The sequence below is a fragment of the Papaver somniferum genome, unplaced genomic scaffold (genome assembly GCF_003573695.1).
Source record: "Papaver somniferum cultivar HN1 unplaced genomic scaffold, ASM357369v1 unplaced-scaffold_22, whole genome shotgun sequence".
Taxonomy (NCBI): Eukaryota; Viridiplantae; Streptophyta; class Magnoliopsida; order Ranunculales; family Papaveraceae; genus Papaver; species Papaver somniferum.
Genome location: NW_020632152.1, coordinates 2493471 through 2514504, shown reverse-complemented (window position 1 = coordinate 2514504; position 21034 = coordinate 2493471). Strand labels below are relative to the sequence as shown.

Below are 21034 nucleotides of genomic sequence, written 5' to 3'. Positions count from 1 at the left end.
CGTATACCCAGTGATTCCCTTTCAAGCTTCCCAATTTAATTCTATCATTATTTTCAGTACACTTATCATGTAGGCAACTTCCAATTTAACGTTTTTATGTTTACTATCAAGTCTATCTTTGGCTTTTGAAATCAATGAGTTCGAAACGAAATAAGTCCACAGAGACCCAGCACAAAGAGAGGTAGCCATAGCACTGTAGAGAGAGCAAGTTTACAGAGATGGCTGGAATGAGCTGCAGAGACAAGTTAACAACCACCATATATAGATCCAGCAATGTAAGCCACCATATATAGATCCAGCAATGTAAGCCACCTTCTGTGTGCCTCTTCCACTAATGCACCCCATGCATGTTAAGCTTTTCTTTTCTTTTCATCCTCCCCCTCTTCTTTCTTGAATGACAGACCTTCTTCCATATATCTCAAGTTACGATAGTGATTTCGGCAACAACAAAAGAGTCAAAAAGAAAGAAAAAACAACACTATAGTATTATAGTTATATTATAATAAAGTAAGAACGAAAAAAATACATTGGCCCGTGCAGGTCTCGAACCTGCTGCGACCTTCGCGTTATTAGCTCGACGCTCTAACCAACTGAGCTAATGGGCCTAATGTTTTCTAGATTTACCATTTTTCATACTGAGCAAACACAAGTGTCGTATGTGCCCTCACTTAATATTGGAATATAAGCTTCATACAACCATGCCATAGATTGAAGAAGTGCATTTTCGAAGAAGCACATACACACCCCATTGTTTAAAAACGGGTGACTGAAGGATGAAACTTGCAGTGCAGACGGTTTAATTAGTTGCCGCCGATAAAAAATTATCATAAAATGACCTACAAAAATATCCATATTTAGCTTATTCAAACTGCATCATTAAATTAGTAAAGGAACGAACCTCTCCAGACAACAACAAAGAGCCACTTCTGTGATTGAATTGTGAAACAATTAACTCAAGGATTGGGCAGTTGGGCTCAGGCGATTTCAGTCTGGGCCAGAGGCCTATTGCGAAGTGAAAACTATAGGGAGACCCATTTTCCCAGATTTTTCCATTGTCAAACCCACGGACAGAAAAGTTCAGGCGCGCACCCATTTTCCCGTTAAAAATTCGTAGCAGACCCATAATTTATGAAATTCTGCTTCTCAGTTTTTAAAAGGCCAAACTACCCTTTTCTCCGAGCGACGAACAGAGAGAAGCGAGAAGAAAACAATGGTGAACTCCGATTCTTGGTTTTTAACATTTGGATTTTTTCCTTTGTCAAATCTTTTCCCAAATCCTTTTCTGAATAATCTTCTCAATAAAACTAGGGTTTCTGTTTCAAAATCTGCGGTTTAAATCTGGGGATTTTGGGTTTCTGTTGTCTTTGATTATTCGAGATGTAAAAAGAAATTAAAATTTAAGTTGAAAAGGGTAAGAAGTGTGTTGCAGTATTTCGATATCAACTGAATTGGAAACTTTCATACCTTATTTGTCTCCATGTTTTTGATCTCAATCGAAAATTTATGATTAGATTTGAATTAAAGATGTTATTCACAATGTCTTATGCATAACATCAGTTTTGTTTAGATGCATAAAACATTATGCATTATTTTGTTTTAGCTGCATAATGTCTTATGCATTACTTTTTCACTTTTCTGGTTATGCATCAGTTTTGTTTAGATGCATAAGACATTATGCATTATTTTGTTTTACCTGCATAATGTCTTATCCATTACTTTTTCACTTTTCTGGTTATGCATCAGTTTTTTTAGATGCATAATACATTATGCATTATTTTTGTTTTAGCTGCATAATGTCTTATGCATTACTTTTTTTCACTTTTCTGGTTATGCATCAGTTTTTTTAGATGCATAAGCCATTATGCATTATTTTGTTTTAGCTGCATAATGTCTTATGCATTACTTTTTTTCACTTTTCTGGTTATGCATCAGTTTTTTTTAGATGCATAAGCCATTATGCATTATTTTGTTTTAGCTGCATAATTTCTTATGCATTACTTTTCTCACTTTTCTGGTTATGCATCAGTTTTTTTTAGATGCATAAGACATTATGCATTATTTTGTTTTAGCTGCATATTGTCTTATGCATTACTTTTTTCACTTTTCTGATTTATGGATTTTTATGCACGTGCATAATGTCTTCTGCATCATTTTGTTTAGTGCATAAGACATTATGCCATTATTATTTCTGCATAAAACATTATGCATTATTTTTGTTTTAGCTGCATAATGTCTTATGCATTATTTTTTTCATTTTTCTGGTTATGCATCAGTTTTGTTTAGATGCATAAGACATTATGCATTATTTCGTTTTAGCTGCATAATGTCTTATGCATTACTTTTTTTCACTTTTCTGGTTATGCATCAGTTTTTTTTTAGATGCATAAGACATTATGCATTATTTTGTTTTAGCTGCATAATGTCTTATGCATTACTTTTCTCACTTTTTCCTGTTATGCATCAGTTTTTTTAGATGCATAAGACATTATGCATTATTTTGTTTTAGCTGCATATTGTCTTATGCATTACTTTTTTCACTTTTCTGATTTATGGATTTTTATGCACGTGCATAATGTCTTCTGCATCATTTTGTTTAGTGCATAAGACAATATAAGGGAAAATTTAGCTGCATAACTTTTTTTTTGTTTCTTCTACTTGATTTTTTCTTCTTCGTCTGTTTCATCCATTTTTGTTGAAATGTATTATAGGGTTTAGTCAAAAATGATTTACTTCTTTGAATCATCGATTTTAAATGATTTATTTCTTTAAATGATGGAGAAAAAATCTTTGCAGATCCGTTACAGAGATTAATGGAGGAATAGGGAAAAAAACCGGCGGAGAAAAAAAAAAATTATGCCCAAAAACGATGAAGGGTAATAGAGTCTTTCAGTACGTTTTAAATATTTTTAAATAATTATGGGTGCGACTGTATCAGAAATTAATTGTGGGCTTGGCGGTAAGAATTTTTTTTTTTGGGGCCTGCGCCTAAATTCCCCTATTACGAATTGTGCATAACAAATCGACAAAAAGCGTATGCTTTGTCGGTCAGTCCATCTTGTAGAGCACTTTTTGTCAAAGAATTCCAAGTGCAACTATGCAGGTACTATTCGCATTACAATTGTTGACTCTTATGGGATGCAAAAACCAATATAAAGCCAAAGAACAACGGTCAGTTTAGCACAATGGTATTATATTTCTTAATTATAGCGAAATCCAAATACTGTGATCTTTCTTTTCATTTTAATATGGCGACATCCCTTTGCTACTCTAAAGATTTGATTAGATCTAATCCCCTTTATGAAAACTCAGTTTAGTTCTTGTGCGATTTTGAATGGACACTTCGTTTTTCGTTTCCAATTTTCCAGTTCTACTCCTCCTAATTTTTCACTTTCAACTCTTTTATTTCAATAAAATTCTTTTCCTCTATTTTTCCTCTCAAAACTTCTTTAGCCTTAAATAAAATTTATCTAAATCAGTGAAAAAAGAAAATTGGAAGAAAAAACAGAAACCAAATTTCCATTCGGCATATGCAGGGCGAAATTCAGTTTCCGTCTAATTAAGCTAAGAATGGTCATTACCCATAGAGGAGTATACCTTTATAAGCATTCAGCTTCAATTAAGTTGGAGCACAAAGAAATGCTCCACCTTATGCTTGGCCGTATGGAATAGGAGTGTCACACTCATGAGTACACAATCCTCGAGAAGTTACCTATAAATCGATGTAAATTTAGACAGCTTTGAAAGCCAAAATATATGAGACAAATATGGGACAGGAAGAAAGGAAGAGAAAAAATGACGTGGCGTACATCCACGGCTCCACACAAAAACACCCCTGCAAATCTATGGTCCCAGGGGAGCCACCTCTGGTCCCGTATATGTCCGAAGTCTATTGTCCCAGCTGTAGCCGCTCCCCTTTAAAACCATCACCCAGAGAAAAGTGGACCCTGCCCCTTGAGGATTTGGAAGGCGCCGGCGACGGAACCAGGAATTTGTGCCTGGGTGGGCTAAAAAGAAAAATCCCATACACCCATATTCTAATTGTCTCAAAATTTTATGCAGCGAGAAAGACGTTGCGTGCTGCTTTGCATTGAAGGTTTAGGAATAATTTTTACATTGCGCAGACAGTACATATATAGTAAAAGTTAATATTATTTTATGAAATTACGGCCGAAGGCCGCCGAAAAGTTTACGATGTTATTTTCTATATCTTTGTATGATTTAAAATCGAATCACAAAATTATGAACCGTTACATCATAACATTTTAACATCAAATTTTTTAATTGTTTTTAAAAAGGAATGAAAATAAAGAGAGGAGAGAAAAACTCTATGTTAACAAATTTTGATACTTGGGCTAATTTTTAGTTTCCACATGGCCAAGTAAACAACATAGGCTAAATAGATTAGATTGGAGAGGGGTTGGAGGTAATTTCCAACTTCCTTCCATCATCGTTGATTCTGACTAGAAATATGAAAATCTCAAGAAGTCATGTAAGAAATGGGCTAACTAGAATTCTTACCTGAGCTAATCAATGATTTTTCGATAACTAGGCTAGTGTAAACAAGTTTTTCCACATTTTGCCACCTCACCTCCGTCCCCGGAAGGGGCTGGCTTTTAAGTCTCACCTGTGAGATGGGATGGTTGTTTTAATTTTGTTTAAATTAGCCGTATGCGGCATGCGAAAAAAAAATCGTTTCATGTAGTTAGTTCACTTAATCAAAAAACAAAACAAAAAAAAAAAAAAAAGAAAAGGTTAGGCTCGAGAATGAAAACACACTCAGTGCCAAACATGGAACAAGGTATATGAAAAAATAATAATGCGAGCATAGGACCCCTAAAAGGACCAACTAGACCACAAGAGGACGGGGGAGAGTCCTTCCTCCACGGGCTACCCTTGCGTCAATATCTAATAAAAAATGATTGGTGCACCTCAAGCTATGTACCGCAGCTTGCACCGTGAGATTGTGTGAGAGAGAAAAAGATGGTGGATCCCACCATTAACCCCACTCTCCTGCAAATCTCTCTCAGGGCTTCCCTAGAACCGTTAGATTACTTTGCTGTGCAGATCACGGTACATGCTTACGGTACGTGTATCATTGCTCATATCTAATTACTTTTGGTTTGAGATCCCCAAAAGTGCTGATAATGCTGATCACCATGGAGGTTTGTGGTTTGAGCAAAGAATAGGATATGCTCTTGATTAACGCAAACAGAACCACTTGGCCATATGATCACTATCTCACTCATCAGAATACTAATTAACCAGATCATAATCTTATTAAACGGGTGGTGCTACTCACACTTCACAACATCTAAACCCTACATTTTTCGAATGGTGTATCTTTTTTTTCTAACTGTGGGTCCTGGATGAATAAATTGGACCAATATCTCTGCAACACCTAGCACTTGAGTGGTGATTAGTGTGGTGAAGAGTGCTTGAAATAGCATTTGCGTTATTAAACCTTATCATAAGAACTTATTCTTTGATTAAAAAAAAGGGACTATTCAGTAACACTATTAGCCATGCTAAACAATATGAGAAAAGGAGAGGGCGTCAATCTTACACACTCTTCCCAAACCCATTCCACGGCTAAAAAGAACCTCCGCTTTTTTTTTTCCATAAATGCACCGGGTGTGTATTCGTATACGTACCAGCCTAAATCAGGAAGTGGGAATTGAATAAATGCCCCTATTATTCATGTGACTTCACAAATGCCCCTAACGATTTTATACTTACTCTCCTGACTTTTAGAAGGATATCAAATTTCTTTCAATTCCATTATTACCCACTGTACTTTGTATTTTCGTTACTAACTCATTCGTCGAAGTCTCCTTCCCCTGCCCTAAAAACGCCAACGAGAATCATTCGAACCAAACACCACCACCATCATCTTCCGCCACCATCAACAACAACAACAACGATCTACCTCTTTATTATGAATTCCACCAAAAAAAAACATCTTTCTATTGAATCTCCCACTATTTTCCCCTGAAATCACAATCGTTATCATTGGATCTAAAAAACCTTAGACGAATCGATTAAACCAAACTTCACCACCAGCATCTCCATCGCCCACGATCAACAACGATTCATCACTTTCTTCCGCAAATCGCAATCGTTATTAATGGATCCAAATTCATTTTTTTGATTTTGATTTAGAAATGATTTTTAGGTTTTCAATTTTGTGAAGTTGAATGATTTATTCAAGAAATTGAACCATCGATTGCTTATATGCTGCAAATCATTCAACTCTTCTTGCTTATTATATGTTTCAATACTGGTTTCTTTCTCCGAATCATTTCAATTTAGGGAATTTTGTACTTTCTCTTGTTTTTGTCTAATCCTTTCTCAATATTTAACGTTTCACGGCTTACGAAAATGCTAGATACCACGCTCTTTTTGATCGCCACTTTCACGCGTTCTCATGTGGAAAGTCACGTGGCTAGTTTGGGATGAATTTTAATTACACGTTGGCATTTAGCAGTCAATGACTCAATAGTAGTTTGAGAAGTGAAAGAGAAACTTTGTTCCGTGTTCTTCTTAGATTTAGTCTCTTTTATCTTTCTTTTTGCCTCATAAAAACCAATTCATCAAAGAACAGAAAACATTATTGCTAATATCTCATACAAGAAATTAGTGGTTTTTCACTAATTTATAATCTCATTATGGATTTATGGTTAATCAGCTTTGAGTCCATGTTTTTTGAGAGAAGGCAAATTAGTTGGAGGTGTAGAAATATTTTAAGACTGATGAGCATCAATCTCTCAAAAAAGAAAAGACCATGGAAGGTTCTTCACCAAACATCTTATAATTTAAATTATCATCACCACTGAGAACATAAAAAAACCATTCAAAATGACAATATCAAACCCTATATATAAAAATTCAACAGATCCTAGAAGTTCCTCCTTTCAAAACCCACAGATCTTCAAAGAACCAGCTTTCATGATTTTATTAATCGATCGATTCGATGATTATAGATGATTATGATGATGATTATCTACAGAACAACCATCAATAAGATGAAGAACGTATACTACTCGTAGATCTTCTGTCTCAGTTTTGTTATAATTTTCAACCAATTTTTCTAGATTATTTAAACCCCAGATCTTGAAATTGATTATTTGAGATTCAGAGAGAAATAATTGCAGGATTTGGTGAAAGCAGAAATTTTTATTATTTGTTTCTCTCTTAGAAGTAATACGTGGAATAAGTATATATATATCACCAGGCCACATCACCGCACCAATTCAGCGTGCGTGAAAGCAGCGAGTAAAGCGCGACCGGTTCCCAGTAACATGCATGGAAGAAATGGGAAAGCCGGATACACCGACACTAATCATATTACACCCGTTGCACGGAGGTTTAGTGTGGATGATAGTGTTGTACTAGACAATGTAAGTGTAGTTTCTTTAACTCCCATTAACCTTGAACTGCTAACGATGAATACAGACGTGTAATTTAAATAATGATTTTTTGTTTTGGTTTTTAAACGAATATTAGTAGATTGTATATGCTCAAGGGTACCTTTACAAGCACCAATACAAAACTTTTGCTTGGCAAATTTTGGTTGTAACAAAATATTGGAAATGTTGTGTTTATTCTCTGAATCAAGTTGGCATATGCTATCCGTAATCTGTTAGTGATAATATGCCATAAACTATCTTATCAGTCTTTGCTGAATAATTTACAAGATACGTCGACCGGAATAAGTCATTGATAAGCTAAATCTCTAAACTAGAATCGGGCTAGGCTACTAGTCCATAATGTATGATTTGTAGCACAATGATAATGGCACTCCTTACAACTTCCCAACTTTAAGGAGTCAACACCAAATATTTGTGTATCAACAATAGAAATTGATCTTAATTTAGGGAGTCAACAACCAATGTTTATGTATCAACAATAGAAATGGTAGTCAACAACCAATATTTGTGTATCAACAGTAGAAATTGATCTTATTGTAAGGAGTTGTTGAGATTATTATTAGTCCCACATGATTGGGATATTTAAGATCCTACGGTTTATAATCTATTAGGGCCTCTCCACTCATTGCCAATTGGTTTTGAGTTGGATGCCCGCAGACTTTAATAGGAGTCAACAACAAATATTTGTGTATCAATAATAGGAATTGACCTTAGTTTACGGAGTCAACAACCAAATTTGACAATATTTTTGAACTTTTGATTTTTTGGATCAACTTCCGTTGTTGACACCTAATATTGGTGGCGACGACGACGGTGGCGACAACAACAACAATGGTGGTGGTGTATTATTAGTGGTTGTATTTAGTAAGCGGCGGTGGTGGTGGAGTGGTGGTGGCGGTGGTGCTGTTGGTGACGGATAAATGGTGTTGCTGGTGGATGGGAAATAATAGAAAATTTTATTTTTTAATAGATAAAATTTTTAAATGAAAAATAATATTGTAAGTGAGGATATTAAGATAATCTATTTTTTAATGAATATGATATTTAAATGATAGGGATATATTTATATCGTTGTATAAGGGTATATTTATTAATGTCAAAACTAAGGGTATTTAAAAAATTTACCCAACCAGGAATAGGTGATGCAAAGCCTAACTACCTGGAAGAGTTGGAGGTGCGTAAATCTCATACTTGAGGGGCTAGAGAGTCAAGTCCCCGCTTCAGAGGTTCATTTTTTTATATATATATTTTTTTCGCATATAGGCTGATCAACAAATGGGATCTGTTATTGGATACGATGCAAATCAACTTGGTCATTATTTTAAGTACGTAAGTGGGATATTCAAAGGGTGGAGCATTTCTTAGTTGATTCAATGAGCATTTTTTAGTTGGATGGACATTCCGCTATGCACAAACATTCTAAGCCATTATGTTACTGTTTGGTACCATGACTAAAAATGCTATGTAATGGGCCTGATTGCTATTTGAACCATCATTTGGATCTCCTTCAAGTCTGCCATTCAGCCAATCAACTTCGTATACAGGATAATCGAATTTGGCGTCCGGTCAATGGACAAAGTTAACCAATGGTCAATGGTCAGAGATCGATCAAACATTAAAGTCAACGGCCGGTCAATCGTCGTTTAACTATCGAATCCATGTCGCCAGTCACGTTTTCATTCACACTGCCAGCCAGTTTACAACCGCGCTGCTATCCATATCAGTCATGTTGCCAATCATGCTGTCAGCCAGCCTCCATCCATATTGTCAGCCAGTCTCCAGTCATGCTTCCAATCAAGACAACCTGCCAGTCTAAGCAGTCAACTTCAAAAAATCAACCCTGCCAGTCAAAGTCAAGATTGTTGGTCAAACTCCCTAGCCCATGTCAATTTGTCCGGTTTCCATCGATATCCAGTGCAAAAATCCTGGAAGAAGATTTTGGAAGTTTGTAAATGACTTGCTGGAGGGAAATTCTAGAATATTCCAGATAACTTGCTAGCTAAGCTATTTCCGCACGAAATTTATTTCGAAATTGTGGTTTAACCCATGTATTCAACTGTATAAATAGAGGGAAATCCCAACCCTAAAGGGACAGCCCCCGATACACGAAAATTCACCAGCAAATCCTTAAAGGGATCAGAAAACCATTGTAATCCATACATCAATAAAATATCTCTCCCTATGGGGATTCGACTTACTGAACCACGTAAAATTCATGTCCCTCATCTTCATGCTTGTTTCGTGTTATTAACCCTAATTTACATCATCGTCACAAATCAATCGTGTTCTGTGTCTGGAAATATCTCCGGATACAAACAGTTACCAATTTGGTCATTTTTCTATTATTCTCTGACGATTTCACACTTTCAAAGGAACAATTTCTATGCACATGGACGATTTATTGAAGTTTGAAGGGAGCCATTAAACTTTTGGTTCCCCATCTTATCTTATTAATATAAAGAAAAGAGGTAATTGTTTGGTGAAACCTTTTCACATGGCAATAATACTCCCATTAACTAAACTTTTAGTTAATATTTGTATATTTACAGGAATGCCATTGTTTTAAAAATAGATCAAAAAAATTAAAAGTTGGATATCTTTAAAAATACACATCGGATTTTTGCAAAATTACTATATTTGGAAAGCTCTTTAAATTATCCACGTAATGAGTACAAACAAAGATATTAAATTTTTATTTTAAGATTTTTTTTTCCATTATTATCAAATTTGGTGTTTTTAAAAGAATCCAATTCAAGCACGTCGCAATGTGAGCTTACTAGTGAAGTAAGAAAGGAATGACATTATTAGTTATTACAAGCAAAAAGAAGAAACAAGAAAGCAAAACAATTAAGATAGATCGAAATAAAGAAAGAAACAGAAAGCATAGACTACTCAGCAGGGTTCTAAATGAGGGTTCAGAACGAGGATTCATGAAGATTTGGTTCCACGAATCCTAATCTCGACCTTGAAATATCGAACTCCAGGAAAGATATCTGACGTGCACCAATAACGATAGAAGTCGTGGGATTTGAACCTCCATCAAGAACTCCCACACAGTCGACGCCTTCATTAACTCTGACCAGATCAAACAAAGAAATGTTCCATACACTCTTTGGAAAGATGAGAGCCACACTTGCTCCAGATAAGTAATCACCGGAAAAAGCCGACACACGAGGCAGGGTGGATGAGTTGTAACACGCGGTAAAAGGGGAAACCGGAGCAACTCTCGAAATGTTCACTGGATGATCCATCCATATGCCATTCTGAATGTTCCATTTGCCAGCCCATTCAAAATGAGTCTGAATAAAGGCCTTGTAGATTGATGTCTCCAAAGTAGTATAGGGAATTAGAATGTCGACTTTCGTTCCTCCAATGCCAGTTTTCTTGTTGATGGACAACAACTTTTTGTTTATTGGTACAGTAAAACCATGTACTTTGATCGATCTTAAATCGACGAAATATTCATCCCTTCTTTTGGGGTTAATCAAGAGTGGGGTGTAAGTTAAATCTCTAACCATGAAATCATTCTGAACCCAGTTGATATAACTGTAAGGTCCACCACCAAAATATATCTTAGACACGCCGGGATTTTCACCCCCGTTTTCGAGTAATTCCAAAGCAAATATGCGGGAGAAATGAATCGACATGAAACTGCAAACTGTGGAACTAGGGAAAGAGAAGATGAACGCCCGAGACCGGCCACACCTTTAGCAAGCCCATTTAACATACTCCCAGCAGTTGCACAACCGAATGCAAACCGCCGAGGTGAAGCAAACTCTTTCGCCTGGAAGTAACCATTAGATGTAATAGTCACAAGATCTGAAATGAGCTCACCTTTTCTGACAGAATGAGTTACCGGGTTAATTGTGAAAATGCTACACGCATTGTTAGCAGTACCATTGCACAGTTCACTTGCACTGACTGCTGGTTTATTTGCTAAAGAACATTGGGGTGACGCACAATTGACTGGATGGTACGATGATGAATTATAGTCTCCTTTATCACAACGAAGCCAAGGTAATTTTCCTCCGAGATCAAGAACTAATTTTACGTCAGCTCGAGGATTTCCTTGGTTGATTTTTATCATATATTGGAAGGTCGATGGATCTCTCTCAAGATGGAAGATTATATTTGTAGGTTTATAAGAAGAAGGTAACTGAGCACCGGAGAAAAAAGGAAAGACAAACAGAAGAAGAAGAATAAAAAAAACGAATAATCGAAGAAGAAGAAGAAGAAGAAGAAGAAGAAGATGATGAAGCCATGGTATTCAGAAAATGATGCAAAAGCTAACTAGGCATGGGTGGTATCTATAGAGTGTCGGTAAGTCAACTTACAAATCCTGTGCCAGCACATAATGCTAAGCAAACACCACTTGGCCATATGAACGCTATGCCACTTACAATATTAATTAACCAGATCACAATCTTACATCATTTGCAAAGACGATAAGTTCGAATGAATCTCCAACGTACGGCTAATTAAACAAAGAATAGATGGGTTCTTGGTCGATGGAAATTGGAAACAACACTTAATTGATCATATGAAGACTGCATATATACAAATTAATGTCAGGTTCCTCGTGAGGTAGCATTCAATGACTGGGAACATCAACTTCACTTGGAGAATCAACTCTTGCTATCACAGAGCCGCACAAAGTTGCCTATTTCTATTTTTCTACTGCTACATAGTTTCAGGGCATGGATAACTTTGTTTTCTTTACGCTCGATGTAGACTTTCTCCCAACACAGGCCCTGCTCTCAGCAGTCTCTTAAACAACTCTCAGGCATATTTCCATACACTACTTACAGGATCGATCTCAAAATTGAGCTAGTTTTTGCCAAGGAAGACAATAAAGATAGTAGTGGGAATGTTGTAAATACCCTCCAACAACTGAGCTAAAAAAAAATAAATACAAAATGTGAAGTGTACACATAATTTGGATGAAAATAATAGCAAATAAGATAAACAAAATTACAGATTGAACGACTTAAACAAATCTTATACAAAAGAAACCAACTGACTCGAGCTTTAAAAAATCCTGAACATGCTAAGAAATCTTGATAACTTGAACATAAATAAAAAGAGCATCAAAAAACACATATAAATAAAGTAATAAATAAATACATAACACAACAGTCAGAACAATTAAAATAATCTTCGTTATTTTTGATCCTATAATTTTTCTAATCACTTTTACCACTTTACTCCAAAAATTTTCTTCATTACCATCGGATTTCGATTCGAAGGTGTTAATATTGATCTTCACATCTTCTGGTTCCTCATCATAATTCGCTGTGGAAATTTCTTGCTTCCCATCTTCAATTGCATTGAAATATTTTATTCTTCTTTTACTGATAATGATAATGTCATTATTAGTAAGAAAAAATTTAGATCCGTAATTGAGATTATTAGATAATGAGCATTGTTGGTATCCAAACGAGAGTAGGTTTGGGTGATTGATTTTTGTTGTTGTTGTTGTTGGGAAATGAAGAGAAGAGAGTGAAGAAGAAGAAGATCTGATTGGCACTCTAAGAACTGCCATTTTGTTCTTTATTGAATAAGAAAGGAGAAGATAGAATGGTTAGAGGAAATTCTTTGCAGTGTTTAGGAACGGGATACAATTATTGAGGGTGAACTTCCACGGCTAATTAAATAAAGAATAATCTCGGGTTGTTGCAAACAGCATGTGATTAACATTATAAACACTGTATATATCAATTAACATCAGTACTTTCCTCGTGGGTGAGGTAGCATTTAGAGACCGGGAGCACGATGCTTACTAAGGAGAATTAACTCTTGCTATTAGTATGCAAATACCCAGGGAATTTCCCGTTAAGATTCCGAAGTCAGGTTAGCAACCAGATTTTAGAATGATTTCCAGAAGCTAAAAGGTTACCCTTTGGTGATGCAATTTTTTTTTTTACTTCTTATTTCTGCAAACGATTTCTCCAAAAAAAAACAGAAACACTTATACCTTGTAGCTGCCAAACAGGCAATTAAGTTAGCAATTTGTGGTAATTTTGTTCTCAATTTCGACGACCCAGCTCAAGAACAAAATGAACATATCAACACCGCTGATAAAATATTACTCATCGGCCAACCCTCCCATCAAGCACCTCGTAATAGATAAAATCATGTGCAACAAGCCAAAGTTTGAAACAAGACATACCAAACTCTTTCGGTGAACGCCATTCGACGATTTGGCTGCGCACTGAGTTCAAATGCCTAATCAAGCAAAACCATAAATACATTCTAGTATGGCTACAGACTACAGTCTTTCGAAAGATTAAGCATGCAACTAAATATATGTCAAGTGCTTATGTACAAGCCGTACTCGAAGCACAATGCACGCAATTAGGGAGATCCAAAGATAAACTGGCTTATGCCATTGCAAAAAAAGTGCAGCAAACACCAATGTTGTCGTATTTTTGATCATATAAATCGAAGATTATCCCCGGTTTTATCCATGTAAATTACTGACAAATATTTTTCTATCAAAGAAAACAATTTCTAGTCTGGATGAAAATAACGTAATCAAAATAACAAATTGAACCAACCTTTAACAAAGGGGAACAGATATTCGTTTACAAACGAAGCCAAAAAAAAAAAGTACGTAAATATCACGAACAAATAAAGTAAGCACATTAATGGAATAAGCACATCATACCTAAAAACTGTCAGGATTTTCTTAGGGAATCACTGACAACCGCGGAATAACGGATCTTGAAATATTATGATGAATAATAAGTAAACCAAGCACAAGCAACTATAATAATACGAGAAAGATAAATCAACTCACAAGACACAAGATTTATAGTGGTTCGACCAATACGTACAACTTGTATATATTGTCTACGTCCACTTTGAGCCGCACCAACTCAAATCCACTATGAAGAAAAACGATTACAGCATCGTGTGAATCCCAGCAAACCCTTGGTTACACCGCAACAATTAACCGAGTCGATAACCTTGTCTCATGTTCCTCACCAATATGCTCTCACAACGAAACCCTAGCTTTAGACCTAAAAGCTATACAAGAAATCTCTCACCGATATCCTAATCATTTTCTACACAATGTACAAATTCTACAAGGCCTAACTACCTATTTATATAGGTTACAAACTTGGCCACCAAGAATTCCAGCCGTTTTAGGAAACCCCTTTCACAAAACAGTCACGACTAACTTAGGAAATAATTAGTCTTCAATTAACTAACAATCTCCCACTTTGAAAACTCATTTATTGTCTTCAATTTTCCCTTGCTTCAACTTTGGATTGACGGTGCTAATACAACTTTCTTGTTAGTGCGGCTCCTTTCCCAGATCGTCATTCTGAGAGACCAACTAAAGCCTTGCACAGCTTTAGCTTGTCTGATGTAACTCCCTTGGTAAACATATCCGCCGGATTCTTTGAACCAAGAATCTTCTCGAGCTTCAACTCTCCTTCTTTTAAGAGATCCCGAATGAAATGGTAACGTATATCTATATGCTTCGTCCTAACATGATATGCTGAGTTCTTGGCTAGATGTATAGCACTTTGACTGTCACTATACAAAACACTATCATTTTGTTCCTTTCCCAACTCAGCTAATAAACCTTGTAACCAAATCATCTCCTTGATCGCTTCTGTTACTGCTACTTACTCAGCTTCCGTAGTAGACAATGTTACCAACTTCTGTAACCGTTAGTTCCAACTCACTGCAGCTGACCCCATAGTATAAACATAACCCGTCGTACTTCGCCTTTTATCTACATCACCTGCGAAGTATGCATCCACATAACCCCTCAAATAGAACCACCTCTTCCATAAAAAAATGGTACGTTTGTGTTACCTCTCAAATACCTGAGAATCCACTTCACAGCTTCCCAATGTTGTTTTTCTGGGTTGCTTGCATATCTACTCACTACTCCCACTGCATGTGCAATATCCTATCTCGTGCACACCATAGCATACATTAGACGCCCAATAGCCGAAGAATATGCTACGTTAGACATGTACTCCTTTTCTTCATCTGTCTTCGCACACTGCATACCTGAAAGACGAATTTGACTTCCAAGTGGAGAACTAACTGGTTTAGCATTCTCCATATTGAATCTTTTCAACACTCGTTCAATATATTCAGCCTGACTAAGCATAAGTACACCCTTAGCTCTGTCTCTTATGATCCTCATACCAAGAATCTTCTTTGCTTCACCAATATCTTTCATAGCAAACTCACTTTCTAATTGTTTCTTCACATTCTCAACTTCTTGTAGAGATGTTCCGACAACCAACATATCATCCACATACAGTAATAATATGATGTAGTCATAACTGCACCTTTTGAAGTAACAACACTGATATGCATTACACTGTGAATAACCACCTCTATGCATGAAGTTATCAAACTTTTTGTACCACTGTCTCGGGGCTTGTTTTAAACCATACAAACTCTTCTTTAGCTTGCACACCATCTCTTCCTTGCCTTTTACTATGAATCCTTCTGGCTGCTTCATGTAAATCTCTTCATATAGGTCACCATGAAGAAAAGTTGTCTTTACATCCAACTGTTCAAGGTAGAGATCTTCAGAAGCCACTAGACTTAACACTACTCGAATAGTAGTCATCTTCACAACTGGAGAAAATATCTCGTTATAATCAACACTAGGTTTTTGCTGGAAACCTTTCACAACCAACCTCGCCTTGTAGGGAATATCTTCATTTGCTTCAGACTTCATCCGATAAATCCAGTTATTATGCAACGCCTTCTTACCTCTTGGTAATTTTACAAACACCCAAGTGCCATTCTCCTCAAGTGAATTCATCTCATCTTCCATAGAAATTTGCCACTTTCCTGAATCATCAACCGCTAGTGCTTCTTTAATATCTTCAGGTTCGCCTCCATCCATAAGTAATAGATAATTCAAAGCATACCTTGGGTTTGGTTTAGGAGTTCTTGACGATCTTCGTACTTCTTGTGAAACTGTAGGAATAACTCCCATTGTAGTAGAAGTCTCTTCAACTTGTACTTCTATGACATCAGCAACATCATGCTCTTCTTGTTCCACACTCTTCCAGAAACATCATCAATATCGATATACAACTCCTTATCGACGTTGCTTGACCTGACATATTCAACTTGTGTTGTATTCCTGTCCTTGTACAGCTCATTCTCATTAAAAGTGACATCTCTACTTCTAATAACTTTGTGACCCTTATAGTCTCAAATTTTATACCCAAAAGCGTCAATTCCATAACCAAGGAATATACACTTCTTTGCTTGAGCACCTATCTTAGACCTCTCACCGGGACTAAGATGAACATAACCAACACAACCAAAAACTTTCAAATAGGAAAGATTTACCTTTTTGCCAGTCCAAACCTCCTCTGGTATCTTCATATCTAATGGACTACTAGGTGTCCTGTTAATTAGATAAGCAGTCGCCTCTGTTGCATGTGCCCATAAGGTCTCGGGCAAACCAGAATGCAACCTCATGCACCTTGCACGTGCATTCAACGTACAATTCGTACGTTCTGCTACTCCATTCTCATGTGGTATCCTTGGAACTGTCCTCTCCAAACTAATTCCATTCGTAGCACATAACTGTAAGAATTCCGTCTTGTCATACTCACCACCGTTGTCTGACCCTAAACACTTCAACTTCAGACCAGTTTTTGTTTCAACCAAAGCTTTCCACTTCTTAAACACTTCATACACCTCGAACTTATTCTTCATGAAGTAAAGCCACACCTTCCTTGAGTGATCATCAATAAAGGTGACATAATACTGGAACCCGCTGTGAGATGCAACATCAATTGGTCCCCATACATCCGTGTGAACCAAATCAAGTTTTGCACTTCTCAAGTCTCTTCCTCCTCTGCCGAAACTAACCCGTTTTTGTTTTCCATGAACATCACAAAAACTCATATCAACATACTTCACCTTAGGTAGATATCCTACCGAACATAGAATCTTCATGTTCTTCTCACTCATGTGCCCTAATCTTATATGCCATAAGTTAGTGTCTTCACCACTACTAGCCACTGCTAAAGTAGTTCCATCTGAAGTACGGTATAGAGTACCAACTCTAACTCCTCGAGCTAACACCATAGCCCCTTTCCTTACTTTCCAATTGTGTTTTGTTAACACAATTTCACAGTCATCATCGCAAACTTGGCCCACAGACACCAAGTTCTTCTTCAAATTTGGAAAGTGTCGTACATCCTTCAATTTCCATGTCGAACCATTGACTTTCAAGATCACATCACCCAAACTGATGATGTCGCATGCTTCACCGTCACCCAAGAATACTTGGCCATAATATCCTCCTTTATAAGAGACCATAATACTCTTATCACATGTCGCATGGAAAGAAGCTCCCGAGTCTATAATCCAAGACTCATCTTGCTTGTCCTCAGAGAGTAGTAGAAAACCTTTCGTAATCACCTTCTTGTTATCAACAAGGACCTTCACTGGTTCCGCAGCTGCAACTACGTTGACCTCTTCTTGATTACCTTTGTTTCCACCATTATTAGCACCTTTGTTTTCCGGACAATCACGCTTGAAGTGTCCTACTTTCTTACACGCCCAACAATCAATAACACCTCTAGGCCGGGATTGATATCTCCCCCTAGATTTCCTTCTAGACATCCATCTAGATTTGTTGTTGTTGTTCCGATTTGAACTCCTGCCTCTATCTTCATCATGCATATTTAAGGCCGAGCTTGAAGAACTAGAAACATAACCTTGTTCCATTCTTCTCTCCTCTTCAGCGATCAACCTTTGATGCACATCATCAAGCTTCAACTTCTCGCTCCCTGCAGAATTTCTAATGGTTGTCCTTGCAGTCTCCCAACTCTTTGGTAATGACGACAACAACCGTAAAGCTTGAACTTCATCATCAAAAGTAATACTAACTTTTGAAAGCTGAGAAATAATCGATTTAAACTTCCCAAGATGTGTTGAAATCGCTTCGCCTTCTTGCATCTTCAGATTAAATAATTGTTCACACAACATAATCTTCCCCGAGGCTAATGACTTTTGATACAACTTTTCAAGTTTATCCATAAGATTCTTCGTACTAGTTTCCTCTTGTGCGTTATTGTAGACTTCCTCCGTTAGGCATCTACGGATCACGGCTACACACTTGCGATCAAGAGTATTCCATTCATCGTCTTTGCGTGCTCCCTTTTTCGCAACTCCACCCAAAGGATCAGCAATGTCTTTCTCATATAGGTAGTCTTCCATCTGAGACTTCCAAAACGCAAAGTTCCTCCCATTAAAAACTTTAACCCTAGCTACCGTACTTTCGTTATTATCACCCATAACTCCCATTCCAATCGTACTACGATAAACCCTAAAGCTCTAACCCGAGCTCTGAAACCAGTTGTCAGGATTTTCTTAGGGAATCACTGACAACCGCGGAATAACGGATCTTGAGATATTATGATGAATAATAAGTAAACCAAGCACAAGCAACTATAATAATACGAGAAATATAAATCAACTCACAAGACACAAGATTTATAGTGGTTCGACCAATACATACAACTTGTATATATATTGTCTATGTCCACTTTGAGACGCACCAACTCAAATCCACTATGAAGAAAAACGATTACAGCGTCGTGTGAATCCCAGCAAACCCTTGGTTACACCGCAACAATTACCCGAGACGATCACCTTGTCTCCTGTTCCTCACCAATATGCTCTCACAACGAAACCCTAGCTTTAGACCTAAAAGCTATACAAGAAATCTCTCACCGATCTCTTAATCGTTTTCTACACAATGTACAAATTCTACAAGGCCTAACTACCTATCTATATAGGTTACAAACTTGGTTACCAAGAATTCCAGCCGTTTTAGGAAACCCCTTTCCCAAAACAGTCACGGCTAACTTAGGAAATAATTAGTCTTCAATTAACTACCAAAAACTCCGAATATCATGTACATAAGCAAAACGTAAAACAAAAAAATAAGTAAAGAACCAACAAAATAAAATAATATCAATCTGGTGAGAGTACCTCCAATAATCCTTGTAACTTTTGATCCTTTGATTTTTCTAAACACTTTCACCACTTTACTCCACAAATTTCCTTCATCTTCTCCTTCATCTTCATAATTTGTTCTGGAGTTATCTTCTTTTCCATCTTCAACGGCATTGAAATTTATTCTTCTTATTTTGATAGTAACGATTATGCCATTATTTTTAAGGATTGATAACTGAGATTAGCTATTGAACCCTGTTTGTGTCCAAATGGGTGGAGGTTTGGGTGATTAACACGTGTCTTAATTTTTGTTGTTGTGGTGAAAGTTGGAAGATGAAGAGAAGATTGTACTGCTAATTGAAGAGCTGCCATTTGCTTCTTAATTCAGAGTTTTAGGTTTAGGGTTCTTGCTTGAAAAAACATGCAGTGCTGAGTTAAGTAATGTTCACCGGCTTAAACCCAGAAAGACGATTTATTGGGTCTTGAAAAGCTTCTGGGCCGGTGGAAGCATGTGGGTCGGCAGAAAGCATAGGAAAGTTGGAAATCGCTTGGCAGCGAATTCCCCCTTCTGCTTGCGGATGACTGAATGCGTTCGTGAGTTTTTTCTTTTGCATGTAATCTTATGCATTTGAGTGTGCTCGAGTTATACTAACCGAGAAAAGGAATCACACTCAAAATCCTACGGACATAGATATTTGGCAGAGAGGAAACCTTATAAAAGAGATAGGGAATCAGGCATACAGACTAAGGTAAGAGAGATTATTGCACTATAAGTATGAACTCCAAGTTTTCCATATTTCTCAGCTCCATAAGCTTGTCCACATAGAGTTTCTAGTCCACTTGCCATTCCTACCTGGTTTAATTTGGCAACAGAACAGAAACTTTAAACTGTCAGAGGTTTCATATACAATCCAGAGTGATTATTAATTTGTTTTTCTTTAGTTTTTGAAATCACCGAATGCGAACCGCCAAATAAGTAATGACCAGAAAATAGAGAAAAAATTTCTTACAAGACTGAAACCGGTAACAGCACAAAGAGAGGTAGATATAGCAGTGCTAGGAGGATGGTTCCATATAAAATAAAGTAATGAAGCATGCATATTCTTTACTCTAGGAAATCAAGGGAATAATGTTGTTGTAAAAAAGTTTTGTAACTCCTTAACGAAACTCTTCAAAGCATTCAGTTGGTAAGTTGGTATACCACAGGAGTCCTGAGACATGGGAGTTGGAAGCACTACCTCCATCTATTTAATTAGTGAAAAATGAACAACAAATCAGAGTGGCGCAGCGGAAGCGTGGTGGGCCCATAACCCACAGGTCCCAGGATCGAAACCTGGCTCTGATAAGAGAAAAGGCTTTCGTCATTATTTTTTTTATTCTATTTTTTACGGTTGCCACTTTTTTCATTGAGGTCCTCTTTACTCCCTTCACTCTTAAGTTAGGCATTTTTGTGCTAGTTCAGCCATTTGTTGCATCTGTTGGTGGCCATGTACATTACTAACTCGTTCATTATCATTCAGTACCAAACTAGTTAGAAATTGTAAACAACCTGGCCATAGAAAATACTGCTTTACCTGTCAGCAATTCCACAAGATCGGACGCGGAAGCTGTAAACATCGGTTTTCTCTTCAATTGCAATT

The 21034-nt window shown here is 36.9% G+C and overlaps 1 protein-coding gene and 2 non-coding genes across 3 annotated transcripts; 1 reads left to right on the top strand and 2 right to left on the bottom strand.

Moving 5' to 3' along the window:
• Positions 1 to 528: 528 nt before the first annotated feature.
• Positions 529 to 605, bottom strand: TRNAI-AAU. The gene has a single exon. It is a non-coding gene; the product is annotated as a tRNA-Ile (tRNA).
• Positions 606 to 10342: 9737 nt separating this feature from the next.
• Positions 10343 to 11074, bottom strand: LOC113340589 (basic 7S globulin-like). Its single transcript, XM_026585714.1, has one exon. It carries the CDS (start codon positions 11072 to 11074, stop codon positions 10343 to 10345), a length of 732 nt encoding a protein of 243 aa, XP_026441499.1.
• A 9593-nt stretch (positions 11075 to 20667) lies between these two features.
• On the top strand, positions 20668 to 20739 carry TRNAM-CAU. The gene has a single exon. It is a non-coding gene; the product is annotated as a tRNA-Met (tRNA).
• The last annotated feature ends 295 nt before the right edge of the window (positions 20740 to 21034 follow it).